The 16,609-nt window shown below is 43.3% G+C and overlaps 1 protein-coding gene across 1 annotated transcript in view; it reads right to left on the bottom strand.

The window, feature by feature from the left end:
• Window positions 1-15,681, bottom strand: part of LOC145407018 (uncharacterized) — a 65,910-nt gene extending 50,229 nt beyond the window's left edge. The window contains exons 1-2 of the mRNA XM_080278034.1: window positions 15,580-15,681; window positions 4,894-7,260 (exon numbers count right to left, since the gene is read on the bottom strand). Of these exons, the coding sequence (XP_080134160.1) occupies window positions 4,894-7,260; window positions 15,580-15,667 (2,455 nt within the window). The 5' untranslated portion in view covers window positions 15,668-15,681. The remainder of the gene's footprint in view (window positions 1-4,893; window positions 7,261-15,579) is intronic.
• Between the last annotated feature and the right edge of the window lie 928 nt (window positions 15,682-16,609).

Below are 16,609 nucleotides of genomic sequence, written 5' to 3'. Positions count from 1 at the left end.
GAAGAAAGCATACAATGAATGGATGAGAAATAGGGGCGTGGAAGAAGTTGAGAGGTGGAAGAGAGAGTTATATGTAGAAAGAAAGAGAGAGGTGAAAAGTGTAGTAAGAGAGAGTAAGAAGAGAGTGGATGAGGAATTTGAGTGTAAAGTGGAGGGACTGTAAGAAAATGTTCTGGAAAGAGGTGAAAAGAGTAAGACAGGGTGGAAGTGAAGTTAGCAGGGGAGTGAAAGATAAAATTGATAGATTACTAGTGGAGAAGGGAGAAAAAGTGAGCAGATGGAGAGAACACTTTAAGGAATTGTTGAACGTAGAGGATGGAAGTAATGCGAGTATAAGTGACTGGGATATGGCTGGGAGAAGGAGGGAGGTGAGAAGACAGGAAGAAATCAGTAGGATAGAAGTTGTGGAAGCAATGAAGAAAGTTAAATCACGGAAAGCCCCAGGAATTGATGGAGTGTGTGGTGAAATGCTGAAGCATGGGGGAGAGATAGTAGTAGAATGGATATGGAAGATGTGCAGATTGGCCTGGGAGGAAGGTAGAGTCCCGGAGGATTGGAAGTCAGGTATAATTATTTCCTTGTACAAAGGAAAAGGGGAAAAAGAAGTGTGTGGTAATCATAGGGGCATTTGTCTTCTTAGTATAACGGGAAAAGTGTATGGTAGGATACTTATTGACAGAGTTAGAGAAAGAACAGAGAAATTAGTTGGAGAAGAACAGGGAGGTTTTAGGAAGGGAAGAGGTTGTATAGATCAGATATTCATTCTTAGATCTTTAGTGGAAAAGTTTCTAGAGAAGGGAAAGAAGTTGTATGTGGCTTTCATGGATTTGGAGAAAGCATATGACAGGGTGGATAGACAAGGATTGTGGAAAGTGTTAAGAATATATGGAGTAGATGGGAAGTTGTTGAATGCTGTGAAGAGTAGGCTATGTACGATGGTGCGAAGGCTGCAGTGCGTGTGGATGGTGAACTAAGTGAATTTTTCTCTTTGAAAGTTGGGTTGAAACAGGGATGTGTCATGTCTCCATGGTTGTTCAATCTGTACATGGATGGGGTAATAAAAGAGGTACAAGGTAGGGTAGTGGATGTTGGACTGGCCCTGGTGAGAGAGGATAGTGTTTGGAAACTCCCTGTACTGTTGTTTGCAGATGATACTGTGTTGTTGAGTGAAGACGAAGGGGAGCTGCAAGGCTTGGTGGATGAGTTTGGGAGAGTGTGTAAGAAACAGAATCTAAAGGTGAATGTAGGGAAGAGTAAAGTGATGGTCTTTCAGAGAGGTGAAGTCAGTGAATGTACAGCGAGGTTGGATGGTGAGGAATTGGAAAATGTGAGTACGTTTAAGTACTTGGGTAGTGTGATGAGTAAGGATGGAGGTTTGGAGGGTGAAGTGCTTGAAAGGGTACAGCAGGGAAGAAAGGTTGCTGGTTCTTTGAGAGCAGTGATAAGAAACAGGGAAGTGAGCATGGAAGTGAAAAAGTTACTACATAACAGTATTGTGATACCAACTCTAACGTATGGAATTGAAGCTTGGACGTTGTTGGAAGGACACAAGTCAAGAGTGAGAGCAGTGGAAATGAGTTATTTAAGAGGAGCCTGTGGAGTCACATGGAGAGACAGGCTGACGAATGAGGATATAAAGGAGCATTGTGGTGTGGATGTGGATGTGATAGGAAGCGTTATGAGGAACACACTGAGGTGGTTTGGCCATGTAGAAAGGATGGAGGGTGAAAGACTGACGAAGAGAGTGTATGTGAGTGAGGTGGAGGGGGGAAGAGGGAGGGGGAGGCCGAGGATGAGATAGAGGGATGGGGTGGAGAGGTATATGAGAGAGGGGGGTGTGAGTTGGGAGCAGGGCAGTGAAATGGTGGGGGACAGGGCGACTTGGAGGCGATTTGTTTGTGGCAACCCCAAATGGGATTGAGGCGTCTGGCATTAGATAGATAGATAGATTATACAGTCGACCCTCTGTCCTCGCGGTTCCTCGGTTTGCGGTTTCGATTGTTCGCGGTTTGTCACCAGGGAAACCAAATCACCTTTTTTGAAGTCCAGAGAAAAATGGAAACACATTCAAATCGTGCGCCACATGCTGCATACCGCCCGCAGCGCCACCCGCGCCACCCCTGCATTGTTTTGAATCTCTCGCGGCAGGCTCTCTCATTCTCAGGTTCCGAGATAATTCGCCGTCAAGTCAATTCGACGTCAAAACATGGACGATTCCCCGTCAGGACAATTCGCACCCTGGACGATTCCCCGTCATTCTATAAATATACTTATTTTTGAGTAATTAATACTTTAATAACTAATTTTCAGGGGGATCTATCAAAGTCTATGTTCATTCAATAGCGTAGGCTTTGGATATCATTTATAAGTTGCACTTTCAGCCAATAATTAACGTGTTTCTACTTCGCTGTAGTCGACTTTGAATTATATTCTGGCGTCACCCGTAGCTGTCTTCATTAATTTTCATTGGTACTACAACATCCTGGGTGTATTTTAAAACGACTCTGAAGAGGTACAAGTATATATTCATCTCAAATGACAATATCCAACGTGTTAATCTGATCGGCCATAGTGGACGCAAACTATGGGGCAAGATATGGCTGAGCCTCAACAGATGTCACTACATTTATTATAAAAACAATAAACCACCACCACTTTTAGAACTCGTATATTTAAAAGACTATTATAGTATGTAAATAAATGACGGGGAATCGTCCTGACGACGAATTGTCCCGTAACCCATTCTCACTGTGACCACGCTTGTGTGTGCTTGTACTTGCTGATCTCACCGTGACACCATCATTTTATCTGCCATGGGCCCTAGGAGAGCAGCCAAGACATCTCCTGAAGGCACCCCAAAGCGCCAGAAGTAGGTAATGACCCTGCTGGAGAAGGTAGAATTGCTGGACAAGTTACGGGAGGGAAAATCCTGGTAATGGTGGTGGAGGGTGAGAGTGTAGATGTGATGAGCGGTGTGAGCGGCCATCCACCTATGCAATTAAACTATTTTTTTTCATACTTTAATTATAAATAAAGTGTTTATTGACATGTACACAGGGGTTTTCTTTCATTAAAGAAGGAAATGGGGGTCTAGGGGTGTTTTTAGGGGGGCACCAATTTTACACGGATTTTCAATCTTCGCGGGGGTCTCAGGCCACTAACCCCCGCGAAGACTGAGGGTCGACTGTATTTATTACAGAAAGTTTCAATGAAAACTCGTATTTTATTTCGGTTTTGAAATACAAATAGTATTATCATCATATAATAACCTTTCTCGGTAAAGCTGGCTGAGTTTATCATCTTGGGAAAAACATTTTTTGAAAAGATTATCGTATGTGTAGTAAGCAAATGCTTATCACTACATGCACTCAGAGCAGTCTTCATTTCATAATTTTATAAATTTCATGAATACTAAAAAATTTCAGGACGTTACATTAAATACACAGCACTGTACACCTAGCAGTCATGGTTTCTTTTCATCATTTGTTAGCAAAAGCAGAAATAACGTAATGCGATTGTGACATAGTATCAAATATTTATTAAGTGTGCTGCAAGAGTTTAACAAACTGAATAATATGCCGTGAAGTGACAATGGATTCAGAGGACTGCTGTAGCTCAAAGGCCAGGATTACAAGCCAAGCAACTCAATGAGTTTTGATTCAATTTGTATCAGATATAGTGGAAGAGTTAAAGGTAAGACAAGGGATGAAATAAGTAGATTTTCAGAGAAGTTGTTGGAAGTTGAAGGTCTCAGTGCAGAGTCATATGTTAGCCTCTTAGATCAGTGATGGCATGCAGGTTTTGCAATGAGTGCTCCTTTGTGTCTTCTCCTCATTTGTTTCGAATTTTCATCTCTGGCCCTAAACTTCACAGCCCGTTCTCTAAGATCCAGCAGCTCTCCTTCGTGCAACAAGCCATCACATGCCACAATTTCGGGACTAATATCCAGTGTCCAAGTTAAGTAAATGCACGGGGTGTCTCGCGCGAGACCAGTGTGATGGCGTTAGTGTGGGTGTTTTATGAAATTTCGGTGGTTAATGTGGAAAATTATTTAGTCTTGTTGTACGAGAGTAAAATCATCAGACGGTTCCCTGCCTCACCACAGTGGGATCGATATTGCGTTTTTTCGGACAGCAGACATTCTGTTTTTCTTATTTTCTTCCAGAGTTCTACCTCATTTCCATCACACACACACACACACACACACACACACACACACACACACACACACCACCATCATCATCATCATCATCATCAATCCCTAATGTGTTCAACGATATTACAGTGCAAGTGAACAGCTTATAGACAGTGCATGGATAGAGTTCAGTGGCAAGAGTTCAATAACAGTATATGGAAGTTTATTGACGGCATCAGGGAGAGGAGTTCAGTGACTATAAAGGAAAGGAGTTCAGTGACAATGAAAGGGAGTTCAATGACAGTATAAGAGAGAGGAGTTCAATGACAGCATAAGGGAGAGGGTTCAATGACAGCAGAAGGGTGAGGAGTTCAATGACAGTATAAAGGAGAGGAGTTCAATGACAGTATAAGGGAGAGGAGTTCAATGACAGTATAAGGGGGAGAAGTTCAATGACAGTAATGGGAAGAGTTCAGTAACATTATTGGTATCAGGGAGAGGAGTTCGATAAAAGTATAAGGAAGAAGAGTTCAGTGAAAGTGTGAAGGAGAGGAGTTCAATGAAAGTGTAAGGGAGAGGAATTCAGTTGTAATGTAAAGGATAGGAGTTCACTGACGAGGTAGAAGAGAGGCTCAGTGACAAGGCAGAGGTGGTGTTCAGTGATCGTTCAGAGGGAATGAGTAGAAATTCAATTGAAAGACATGGGAAGAATTTAGCAACATCACTCAATTAACCATTTCACTTTCCTTCCTACTCACCCAGTGTAATGTTGTCCTGTTGCACGGTATTGTTGTCGCCGTTGTTGCCGTACTTATACCTGTTGTGGTGTTGGTAGTAGCGCCACCTGTTGTCACCCCTCACGCGGTACTGGTGGTAGCGGTGAACGAACTTGGCAATCATGTACTCATCCAGGTCCAGTCCCATCTTGTACATGAAGTACGCTTTGGCTGCCTCGGCTCCAAACTTGAGTGCATACTTAGCAATCTTGAGTTTGATGTATGCCCCCAGGAGTTTCTTGCCTGTCTTGGCTATTGCCACACCAGCCAGTCCTCCAGCTAGCTTACCGCCCAATCCATGTCCGAATCCTCCCAGCCCACGTCCATATCCTCCCATGCTGTACCCAAATCCTCCCATTCTGTGTCCAAATCCTCCCATCCCGTGACCAAACCCTCCCATCCCGTGACCAAACCCTCCCATGCCATGACCGTAGCCATAGCCATAGCCTCCGAAATGCGATGGGGAAAAGAACTTGGCCTTTTTCCTTGCTTTATGGACGGCGTAAGCTGTGGCCGCTGCCGTTATACCGGCCTTTATCTTGTTCTTGAGGCCTTTCTTCTTCACTTTGACCGGCTTGGGGTAGCCACCCACTGGATAGCCTCCATAACCCCCTGGAGTGAATCTAGAGGCACCCATCACCCCTCCTGCTGCTGCCCCGTACCCCATGTGTCTTGTGCCAGTGGGGAATCCGCCATAAGATTGAAATGCCCCAGGGTAGGAAGTGCGAGGTTGGCCATAGGAGTTGAATCCACCATAATGGTAGCTGGTGGTTGGGGGTCCATAGGGTCGACTGCCGACAGGAGATACACCAAACGGTTGGCTGCCAACTGGATAGCCTGGTGCAGCTTGAATGGTGCTGCCTGGCCTGTAGCCTGGATACCCTGGTTGAGGATTAGTGCTTGTTGGGTAGTTACTGCCAGGCCTAGCACCAGGATAACCAGACTGAGGATTAGTACTTGTTGGGTAAGTTCCCCCAGGTCTGGCTCCGGGATAACCAGGTTGAGGATTAGTGCTTGTTGGATAGGTGCTTCCAGGCCTGGCACCAGGATAGCCAGATTGAGGATTGGTGCCGGTTGGATAAGTTCCACCTGGTCTAGCTCCAGGATATCCAGACTGGGGATTTGTGCTGGTTGGATAGGCACTTCCAGGCCTGGCACCGGGATAGCCAGACTGGGGATTTGTGCTGGTTGGATAGGCACTTCCAGGCCTGGCACCGGGATAGCCAGACTGGGGATTTGTGCTGGTTGGATAGGTACTTCCAGGCCTGGCACCGGGATAGCCAGACTGGGGATTTGTGCTGGCTGGATAGGTACTTCCAGGCCTGGCACCGGGATAGCCAGACTGGGGATTTGTGCTGGTTGGATAGGTACTTCCAGGCCTGGCTCCAGTAGGCCCAGTGTTCCAGCCTGTTGGTGGTTGTCTACCGATGCTGGTACTGCTTGTAACTCCTGTGGATCCTGTGTTGCTGGTAGTTCCTCTAGACCCAGAACTAGTTCCGTAAGTGTTTCGACTGGTACTGGTGGTAGTGACTCTAGGTCGTGAACTTGAACTTGAACTGGAAGTTGAACTAGAGCGTCGCCCCCACCACCCTCCTCCACTGCTGCTACCCCTTCTGCTGCTGCTGCTGCTGCTGCTGCTGCTCCTGCGGGAAGATCTACGAATTGGGGACCTCTTGAGTCTCGTTAGTAATTTCCCACTGTTTCCTTCTTCCATCTCCTCTTCACAGTTGTCAACACATCCAAGACTGAAATCGAAATCTTGTACTAAGGTTTTTATTAATTCTTCATCTATTTCCTCATCTTCCAGTCCTTCATCGGAAGTTGCAAAATCTTCATCTTCTGGTAGCGTCTGGACTGTGGCTTTGCTTTCTTGCCTTTCCTCTTCTGATAGAGTTTTATCCTCGTATTCTTCACTGCTTTTCTCCTCCTCCTCCTCCTCCTCCTCCTCCTCTTCTTCATTGCTTTTGCTGTCAATTTCTTGTACATTTATGCTGTTATCTTCGTCCTCTTCATTGCTGCTGAATTCTGTAGTACCAATTTTCTCCTCATCCACACTCTCATCCTCCTCTTCATCGTCTTTATCTATCCATCCTTCCTCCTCTTCCAGTTCCTCATTCAGCGTCAACTCATTCACAAAGTCATCCCAGTACTCGTCATCCACTCGGCCACTCTCCATGTCCTCCACCAGTTTCTCCATCACGGGTTGGTTGATGGGACGAGCCAGCTGTTTCTGAATCCACTCCTGTACCCTCTTGTCCATTGCTCTAGAGGCCTCGTTCTCTCCTACCTCCGTTACTGTGTCGTCCCATTCTGGCCCTTCCTCAGGATTCTCATAATCTTCAGTAATGCCTGGAAGGAGAGGAAGAAAGTTGTATGTTTAGTGAATGAAGAATGCTCAGATTAACAAATTAAATGTTTTGTAACGTAACCCACACAATTTTTCATGCTAATTAGAACACCTTCCAACAATTTTATTCTGCTTTAAGTGAGATTTTGTATTGAAGGGGTTTATGAAGGCCACATCTAACCTCTCCAGTTCGAAAAGTTTCTCCCGATCTGAATAAAACTGGCTGGCGTCATACTGAAGGAGTTAGTCATTAGAAGCATGGTTGTGGAGAGTTAATGATCTTTTGTAATTATCGTGCTTAGTTCATCTTACTAACTGTAGGGCTAAGCTAGGGGAGGGACTAGTGCATTGATTTAAGTAACCCATATTGGAACCCTGTAGAGGTGATAAGAAACAGTTTAAGGTATCTAGTAAATATGTTTCTCTGCTTATATTAAAATGTACACTGGCTCTATTATTGTTCGCCTTAATGAAGTGCCTTATAGCCAAAGAAACATATCGCTTCTCAGTTCTATCTGAAGAATATTTACATCTGGCAATATACAAAGAAAACTCTATCTCTACTAGTGTTTCAGATGATTCGATTTTTCCGCAATGTATGTATTCGTCAGACTTAGAAAAGATATATGTTTACTTGTCTGCACTTCCTCCAGTATCATTGCAGCAAATATTTATAGATGGTGTAGCAGGAGGAATTGGTAAAACTTAAGGAAATGATATATGAGGGTACTTTAAGAAAGAAAAAAAAGCTATTACACGAAAATACGCACGCATGATTCGCAACGGATAGCCTATTGGGTGAATGTGCTATACGTCAGGTTTTGTGTATTGTTAGAAGACGATTTTATCTGTGATGGAGTGAGTGAAGGGTATGTCAGACCCCGCCAGTAGGTCAGGAGATAGCAAGAGAGAGAGAGAGAGAGAGAGAGAATTACGGCTACGTTCTGAATGTAACCCCTTCAGAACGTGGACGTAGTGTAAGTTCTTGCTGTCTCCAGACGATTTTCTTCAGCATAGGAGAGACATTTCAAACTAGAGGGGTTAGATACAGCCTTCATTAACCCCTTCATCACGAGAGGATTCCTGTAAGCTGCCTAAAATCGTCCTGGAGTAGTAAGGATGAAATAAGACACTGCAGTAAAGGGATTAATGGAAATAACGTATAAGACATTCACCACCAGAGAGAGAGAGAGAGAGAGAGAGAGAGAGAGAGAGAGAGAGAGGGAAGAGCTCAATACACATAATAACAGGCCACTTGCATTCATTCAACCATTCTCTCTCTCTCTCTCTCTCTCTCTCTCTCTCTCTTCGTCCACGCTTTTCCTTGTCATCACATGTATTTTTCTTTTCATTTGTCTGTCTCTTGTTCTTTCCTCTCCAATTTTTTCTCACTTTTTTTAATTCATTACACCTTTCACTACGATGACGTATTATATCATTTATTTGTGTGATCTCAGGATGCTTTTTCCCAGCGTGAGAATTCCTAGGTTCGTATTTTCGGCAGTAAACTCCCTAACACCTCTTTCTTACCGATTTATTTCTGGATATGGCTGGTTAATATCCTTTTGTAGGCTGCGTTATATAGGCAGAGTATGGTGATAATGGAACTACTTTTGCAGCATAGAAAAAGAGACAGTAAGGAATAATAAGCAAAATAAATCGCTTAGGAAGAGGTGTTAGGGAGCTTCCTTAATCGACGACAATATGGGTCTCTCCTAGGCCGAGTAAAATCGTCTGAAAATGGCAAGAATAGGGAAAATCTGTTGTATATTCGTCTGTGAACCCATCTTGAGCGACAGCCATTTGGATGTATGCGTATCCTGAGATTTGACCAACTTCCGAGGGTTTTTCCTCATCTGGGACTTTGAGATTACTTCCTCATCTGGGACCCTTTTTTCATGTGTCTGTCAAAAATAAAATCCGGGTTCACACTATGGTCGGGTTGTTGTTTATGTGGTTGCTTGAAATTTGATGAGCCTTGGTAGTGGGGTAGGATTCAGTCTTCTTGGCTACGTGAGATAACCTTCCTCCGGTATGGCTACACCTGGCCATCAATCGAGCTAAAAGAGGTTAAGGATCTTTGTAAAATTCAACACGCTATAGTTGAGTGGCTACTTAACTAAGGAGAGAGAAAAAGCATCAAGTAGAAGATCTGGTATTCATTAAGGATTTTAAAACAGTTCTTGAACGTTTCTGTGTCACATAAATATCATCATGAGTCTGTTATTTGCCCTAGTTAGGTTGCGAACTGATTGGTCGCTGTATGTGTGAGGGTCGTAGTAGTAGTAGTAGTAGCAGTAACAGTAGTACGGTAGTAGTAATAGTAGTGAGGGTCGTAGTAGTAGTTGTCACTATGTTCATCTGAAATGTGAACCCAATGGACTGCGGGCTTAAGGTGTCCTTCTGCAGTCCACCGTCTTCATTGGGAGGTAAAGAGGGAGTTAGGGGACGTTTGTATATCCGGGCAGGTACTCAACCCAGTTATATCAGTGTCACCTCATGAAGGCGTCCTTGTCCCCCACCATTAAAGAAGGTACAATTATAAACCAGCAGTCTTATGAGCAATTTAAGCTCATATATAGTTAAGAAATGGTCCTAGAGGTATTTACTTGTTAAAATGATTGAAAATGGTCCTAGAGGTATTTACTTGTTAAAAGGATTGAAACTCTATATGTTAAAATATTAGTTGAAAGTGTGAAAACAGGTACAGAAAAAAAGGGAAATTTGCGTACCGTATGGTACATATCATATGTTATATGATGGAGGGAGGAGTGGAATGGTTGAGATGTAAGGATGAGGTAGAGAGATAAAAGGGTGAGGGGATGTGAGTAGGAGAGAGGTCAGCCTGATGGAAGGTGAAAGAATAACTTGGAGGCGATTCGTTTGTGGCCACCCCTTCCAGGATTAAAGCGTTTAGCTATACGCAGACAGAGATGGATACTAGCACTGTACTTATGGTGAAGATGCATTAGTTTGGGCCTCAATTTGACTGTTACGTATGAAAAAGGGTCGAATATATACATGTATACCTTCAGACGCTAGAAGTCGAGCCAGAACGGTTGTATTTTCCCAGTAAACAGTTTCGATACGTGACATTATTTCTCTCGTTTAAATAGTTATGGTACTGTGAAATCACAACGCGGTTATACAAGAGTTGATGTGTGGAGAATAAGTTGGGCCCAAGTAGGTTGTGCGTCCAGCACAATTTTAAGGATCACGTCACATCAGCTACTGTGACCGACCGTAAATTATGAAGTACACGTATTTTCATCGGCGTCGGGAAAAGCTAGGTATTCAAAAGAGATGCATGAGAACTCTTTTCTTGTTCATATTGTTCTGCGTTGAGAGTTTTGAACTTTATCGTAACATTCATACACGCATGTTTTCTGTGTCAACTTATCAGAATGTAATACAACTGCCTTGCTCCACCATCTTCATCATTCAGGCCTATCCTGCCCTCATTTTTCCACCTCCCGCGATCTCCCCCCCCCCCACACACACATCGAACGTCTAAGAGAATTCTATTCCCGTTGGCTGGGCGGTTTCACACACAGCACACACACAACACATCTTCAGTGTGGGTCTACTCATTCCCCTCATGACCCACCACCTATCACACCCATCTGTGCAGCCTCCCCCTTTCCTTGCACTGTGGAAAACACAAGAGAACTACTTACCCCCTCAAACATTCCTCTCTCTCCTCCAATACCCATCCCTCTCTCTTCTCCCTCACCCACCCCTCTCTCTCCTCCCTCACCCATCTCTCCTCCCTCACCCATCCCCCTCACCCACATTTCCCTAACGACCCACTTAAGGGCATCTCCCCATCGTCCTTGAATCCCAGCCTCCCTACCCTAATTGACCAGTTACTGCCGGCAGTTTGTCATACACCCACCAATTATCTCACCCCTATATCTTGCTTAACTAGTCGGTAATTTATTATGGTAATTTCTAAACCCTACATTCTCTCTCTCTCTCTCTCTCTCTCTCTCTCTCTCTCTCTCTCTCTCTCTCTCTCTTTCAAGAACAAAATGGAAGGAAGAAAGACAAGGGGGATGAAAGAAGAAGAGAAGTAGGAGGAAGAATAAAGAAAAAATGATCAAGTACGGTACATTACCGTTTTGCCATCATCATGCAGTGGTGAAGATGATCAAACACGAGAAAAAAATGGAACGAACAAAGAAGTACAGACGGTACACCAAGCCAAACAAAGCTTACACACACACACACACACACACACACACACACACACACACACACACACACACGTCGCTCTGTTTCATTGTTTGTTACTACCATACTGCCAGATAATTTTTCATCTCAAGAGGAGCATTTTAAACCTAGAATCTCTCTCTCTCTCTCTCTCTCAGTTTAGGCCTTTCGAAGAGTTATATGGGGTCAGAGGTCAACCCATAGAAATAAGTGATGTGGGGCGACACGAATCCATAGTGTTTGCCAAGTTTGGGGAAAATGGACTTTGAATTATGTATTTCTATTTACTTTTATAATTCTAGTGGAGACCATACTTTATTATCTTGGGAATGTTGGCAGTCTTTACTCGCCTCTTTAAATAATGATAAGGTTACGATAAATGAAGTTAACGCATTGCATTGTGATGTGTGGACGTGTGTGGTACGTAGGAGGACCGCTGGGCCTCGGGGAACGGGCTGTTAAATCTGTGCTCAGAGTCGGACGCATAAAGAGAGAGAGAAAGGAAAGGAATACGAGCTACAGTATTTCCGTCTAACTGCTGATTATTATATTCAGCTCAAAGGAACCCTGCGTAGGAAAGAGGCAGGAGAAAGAGAGAGAGAGAATGAAAACCAGAGAGAGTAAAGCATGAAGTGGCGTACGTGAAGGTGGAAACGATGCAGGGTAGACAGTGGCTTGGTTGAGTGAGCCGTCTCCGGAAGACACGAGAATAAAGTTTCGTAAAACATGAACCTTCCTATATAAAAAGACATCGTAGTGAAGGGGTTAAGACTGCCGCAGCCGGAGGTCGGCCTCACGTCCTTTCGTACAGTTGAGTGAGAAGGGCATAGAGAAAAGAATTCGTGAGTGAATGAATGAATGAATGAATGAATGGATGATTGTGTGTATGATAGTGAGTAGGTGGATGGGTAAGTCAGTGGATAAGTATTATAATCCTCTCCTGGTGGGGAAAATTTTAATACCCTGTTGTTATTCGCTATAACACCAGACGATTTTATTCAGCTGTTGAGTCATAGGAGCCTGTGAGTAAATACTATCACCGTTTAACCCTCCCAGGGTCGGGACAACCCTTGGTATTATTTTCGGGCTAACACCGACTGACTGAGTGAGTCGTAGGCGTGTGTGTTATTATTGGTACCACTGTGTCTCTCTCTTTCTCTTTCTCCCTAACAGTCATAAAAGCCTGGGAGTGTTAATTTTATGGATGGATGTATTGAATGACTGAATGAATTGGATGAGAGATGCATGGGCGTGCGGACAAATGATTTGTGCAATAAATGAATGTATATGTAAAAGTGTAAATGAAAGTGAGTAAGTAGACTGTCGAATGTGTGAATGAAAGGATGAGAATATGAGTAGAAAATAAAGATAAATTTTTCAAATCTGATTAGAAAAAAAAAATGAAATTTGACTAAGTGAATCCATCGATGGAAATGAGTATGTGGGTTGCTGGATGAATGATTGAATTAATGATTACATGAAGTGAGAAACTGATCGAAAGATGAATGAACTGGTGTAAGGAAGGTTGCAAGGTAGTTGTTGCTTAAATGAAGAGATGGGTGAATATGAATGGTAACGACAACTGGATGGGTTGACGAATGGCTTGATGGATTAATGAATGAATTAATGGATGATTGAATGAATGAATGGATAGATGAATGGACGGGTGGGTGAATCGGAAGATGAATGAATAAGTGGATGAAATTTCGTTACTTAAAGTCATGTTTCCCTGATGTTAATATAAACGCTGTACATGTAAGTGGAGTAAGCGTATGCAAATTATAGTGTGTATTTGTTTTGTATATAGGACGTTAAAAAATCTGCTATAATCGTATATTACAAAACCATGGCACACTTCATACTGCCATACCTCATACTGCCACACTTCACACTCCTTTACACACTGCCATACTTGCTAGCCCTCACATTCTCTCACACACTGCCATACTTCACAGCCAGATCTCACACTGCCACACCTCACACTCGCTCACACACTGCCATACTTCACAGCTTGATCTCACTGTCTCAGGTCAGCCACACCTCACACTATACCACACCCTAATCGCATCTCTCACTACTACATCTTAGAGTCACTCATCAAACTGCCACATACGCTACCACCCCTAGCCAAACCTCCCACTGCCACACCCGACACTTAAACTTTACAATGTCACAACTCGCATTCAGAATTCGCACCGCAACACCTTACACTACCACACCCCACACCTGAACCGCACACCGCCACAACTCACATGCAAGCCTTACACTGCCACACCCCATACCACTACAGTACACTATGCAGCCAAACCTCACACTGCCACACCACACGCTACTTCACCTCACACTGCCACAGCTTATCTTTTAGTGTGCCGAGACGTTTCTATTGCCCAGAAAAAAGTAAAAAGAAATAAAAGATAAAACGGAAGAGGTTATGCTGTGAACTGGGTTGTAATTTATCGAAGGACAGCAACTACGGGTTATGCAAAACAGAATATGCTTGAAGGTGGAGTAGGATTGAGTGGAGCAGCCGAAAGTGGATGAGTAGCTGGACTCTGGAAAATGGATGTGGATGAAATGGAGAAGCCAGGCTGAGGTAAAAAGTGGATAACTTTGAATGATGGATTGCTGATAAGTCAGGATAAAATAGATTAGTGGATGCTGGAAAGTGGATAGGTGTGGAATAAAGGATTAAAAATAAGGTAAAATAGTTTATGTTGAAGTGGATTCTGATGGAATGAAAAACTGAGACAGGATGAAGTGGAATAAAATAGCTTGAAAGGTGGAGCGAACAGAATGAAGCAGCCAAAGTGGAAGAGTCAGTGCCGGAAGGTGGGTAAGTGTGGAATGTAGGGCTAAGGATAAGTTGGGGTAGAGTATGATGGGAAGAGGAATAGGAGTAAATGAATAAGCCAAAAGTGGAAGAATTTTTGCTGGAATGCAGATTGAGATGAAATGAAAAACCGGACGATGTAGAAAGATGTATGTTGGATAATGGAAAGGTATGGAATGAAGGGGTGTTGAGACGGGGTTGTTTGATATTAAAATAGATGTGATTATGTAGTACCAGATAATAGACGGAAATACGGCCAGATAATGTGAATTGAGTTACCCAGAAATATCAACAGGCTGCCCTTCCTCCACGCAAAAGCCACACTAATTCTTCAACAGTCCCATTTCCTCAGTTCTTACAGTATTTCACATTCATGCCACCGGTGGTATGTGTAAGCTGAGTGAGTTATGTCTAAATTGAATGCTTTATTTGTAAGCTGTTCTGAGTAAACTAAGTGACTTTGTGAGTAAGCAAATTGAGTTAGCCTATGTGTAAGAGTTGTCAGTATGCTAAGTGAGTTTCATTAAGCTAAGTATATTGTAAATGAGTTACGAAAATGTGTCTTTAAGCAAGAGAGAGTTATAAATAAGTTACGGTACGTGAATTATGATTTTTAGTAAGGTAAATGACTTCTACTGTAAGCTGAATTACCGTACAAGTTAAATCATTGGATTATAAATAAGCGAGGTTATTTCAAGTAAAGTAAGTGTGCTATGAATCATCCCAGTGAGCTAAAAGTAAGCTCCTTATGAGTTAGTTGAATGAGTTATAGCTGGACTGTGAGTAAGCTAGGTGAGTTATGAGCAAGTTAAATGGTCGATTGAATAATGAGTGGATTGAGGGAGTGATGAAGCTGATGAATGAGCAGCAAGAATGAGGAAGGGAATAAGCAGTTAGTTATTTGTGAGCTTTGTGGGTAATACCATTAAGAAAATACTCCTTGAAGTGTTTGTAATATGAAGAAACTGATGGGTGAGTTATTTCTGTGTAGTATAAATGATTAGCGAATTATTATAGTTATTCCAGCAGTTCCTCATCCACATGCATAATTTTTCTCAATCACCTCTCACCATTCGTATCTCGCCAGCATGGGAAAGGGTTAATTCTGGCTATCGCACTCTCTCCGAGAGAAGGTCTGGTCTTGCAGTGGGCCCTATATGGACGATATACAGACGTACAGAACATGATTAAGAGATTAGTGAGGTAATTGTGAGTAATGAGTAAATGATGAGTAATATATATTGATCAAGCTAAGTGACTGACATACGCCTCTACTCACCACCATAACTTTGATATGATGCTAGTGTGGTGGTGAATGGCAGTAACACCACCATCACCACCACTGCCACTATCCTAAGGGGCGGCATCCTTCCCCTCGCACTGTCACTGCGGCACTGACCCTCCCTGCCTCCTTACTCCTATTATATACCCTCCACGCCCCTCTATCTTGACCTCCCCGTTGGCTGACTTGGGGTATCTTGTATCGATGGCCTCCTGTTGGCTACTAAGTATAAATTTCTAGGGCATTTTAAGGATATACCGTATTGCATGGTAGTGGTGTAGTCCTTTTTCTCAATATACCCATACTAGGACTGGGATTATGATGATGTAGATGGTGGTGGTGATGATGATGAGTGGTTTCTAGACTAATTTTGAGGTGTAAATGACACAGGAGATATACCACAGTTAGCTGATGTTATACAAGCGGTTACACACACACACACACACACACACACACACACACACACACACACACACACACACACACACACACACACGGACGCGCGCTTGTACGCGAATAGCCTAACCGGGCTTGTCATTCAAGGAAGTCTTCACCCGACAACTTGACCTTCGTCAAACCCTGGCGTGACTGACAGGGAAAGCACCTAAACACTCACTCAGACTACGATGCACAACCCCAGTACAAGACCTTGCAGACCATAGTTTACTTACTCTGTGAAACTAAAGTCCTCCAGTTAGAGAATATTTGGATATAAGAGGCACAGAGGGGAATACATGACTGTATAAGGCAGCCATTGCTAACACACAACGCCCATCAGTACATGACAGCACTTCAGAAACGGCACATTAAACAGTCACCACCTAAACATTACGAAATCCTCTTCAACAACATCCCACCTCAAGATATTCCATCCTTACTGTATCACAGAAGAAACACATACAGTACATATTATTTTCACTCGCAGGGCAAAACTAAACCTCTTACAGAACACTGTATTACACCCCCCCCCACCCTCCTGACAGCCACCCATCAGAGGTGTCTGTATCTAGAGCTGATCAAGTACATC

The sequence above is a fragment of the Coenobita brevimanus genome, chromosome 72 (assembly GCF_032717465.1).
Source record: "Coenobita brevimanus isolate Jiangsu-jjx chromosome 72, ASM3271746v2, whole genome shotgun sequence".
NCBI lineage: Eukaryota > Metazoa > Arthropoda > Malacostraca > Decapoda > Coenobitidae > Coenobita > Coenobita brevimanus.
Note: the sequence above shows the minus strand (reverse complement) of the source record. Positions and strands in the feature narration are given on the sequence as shown.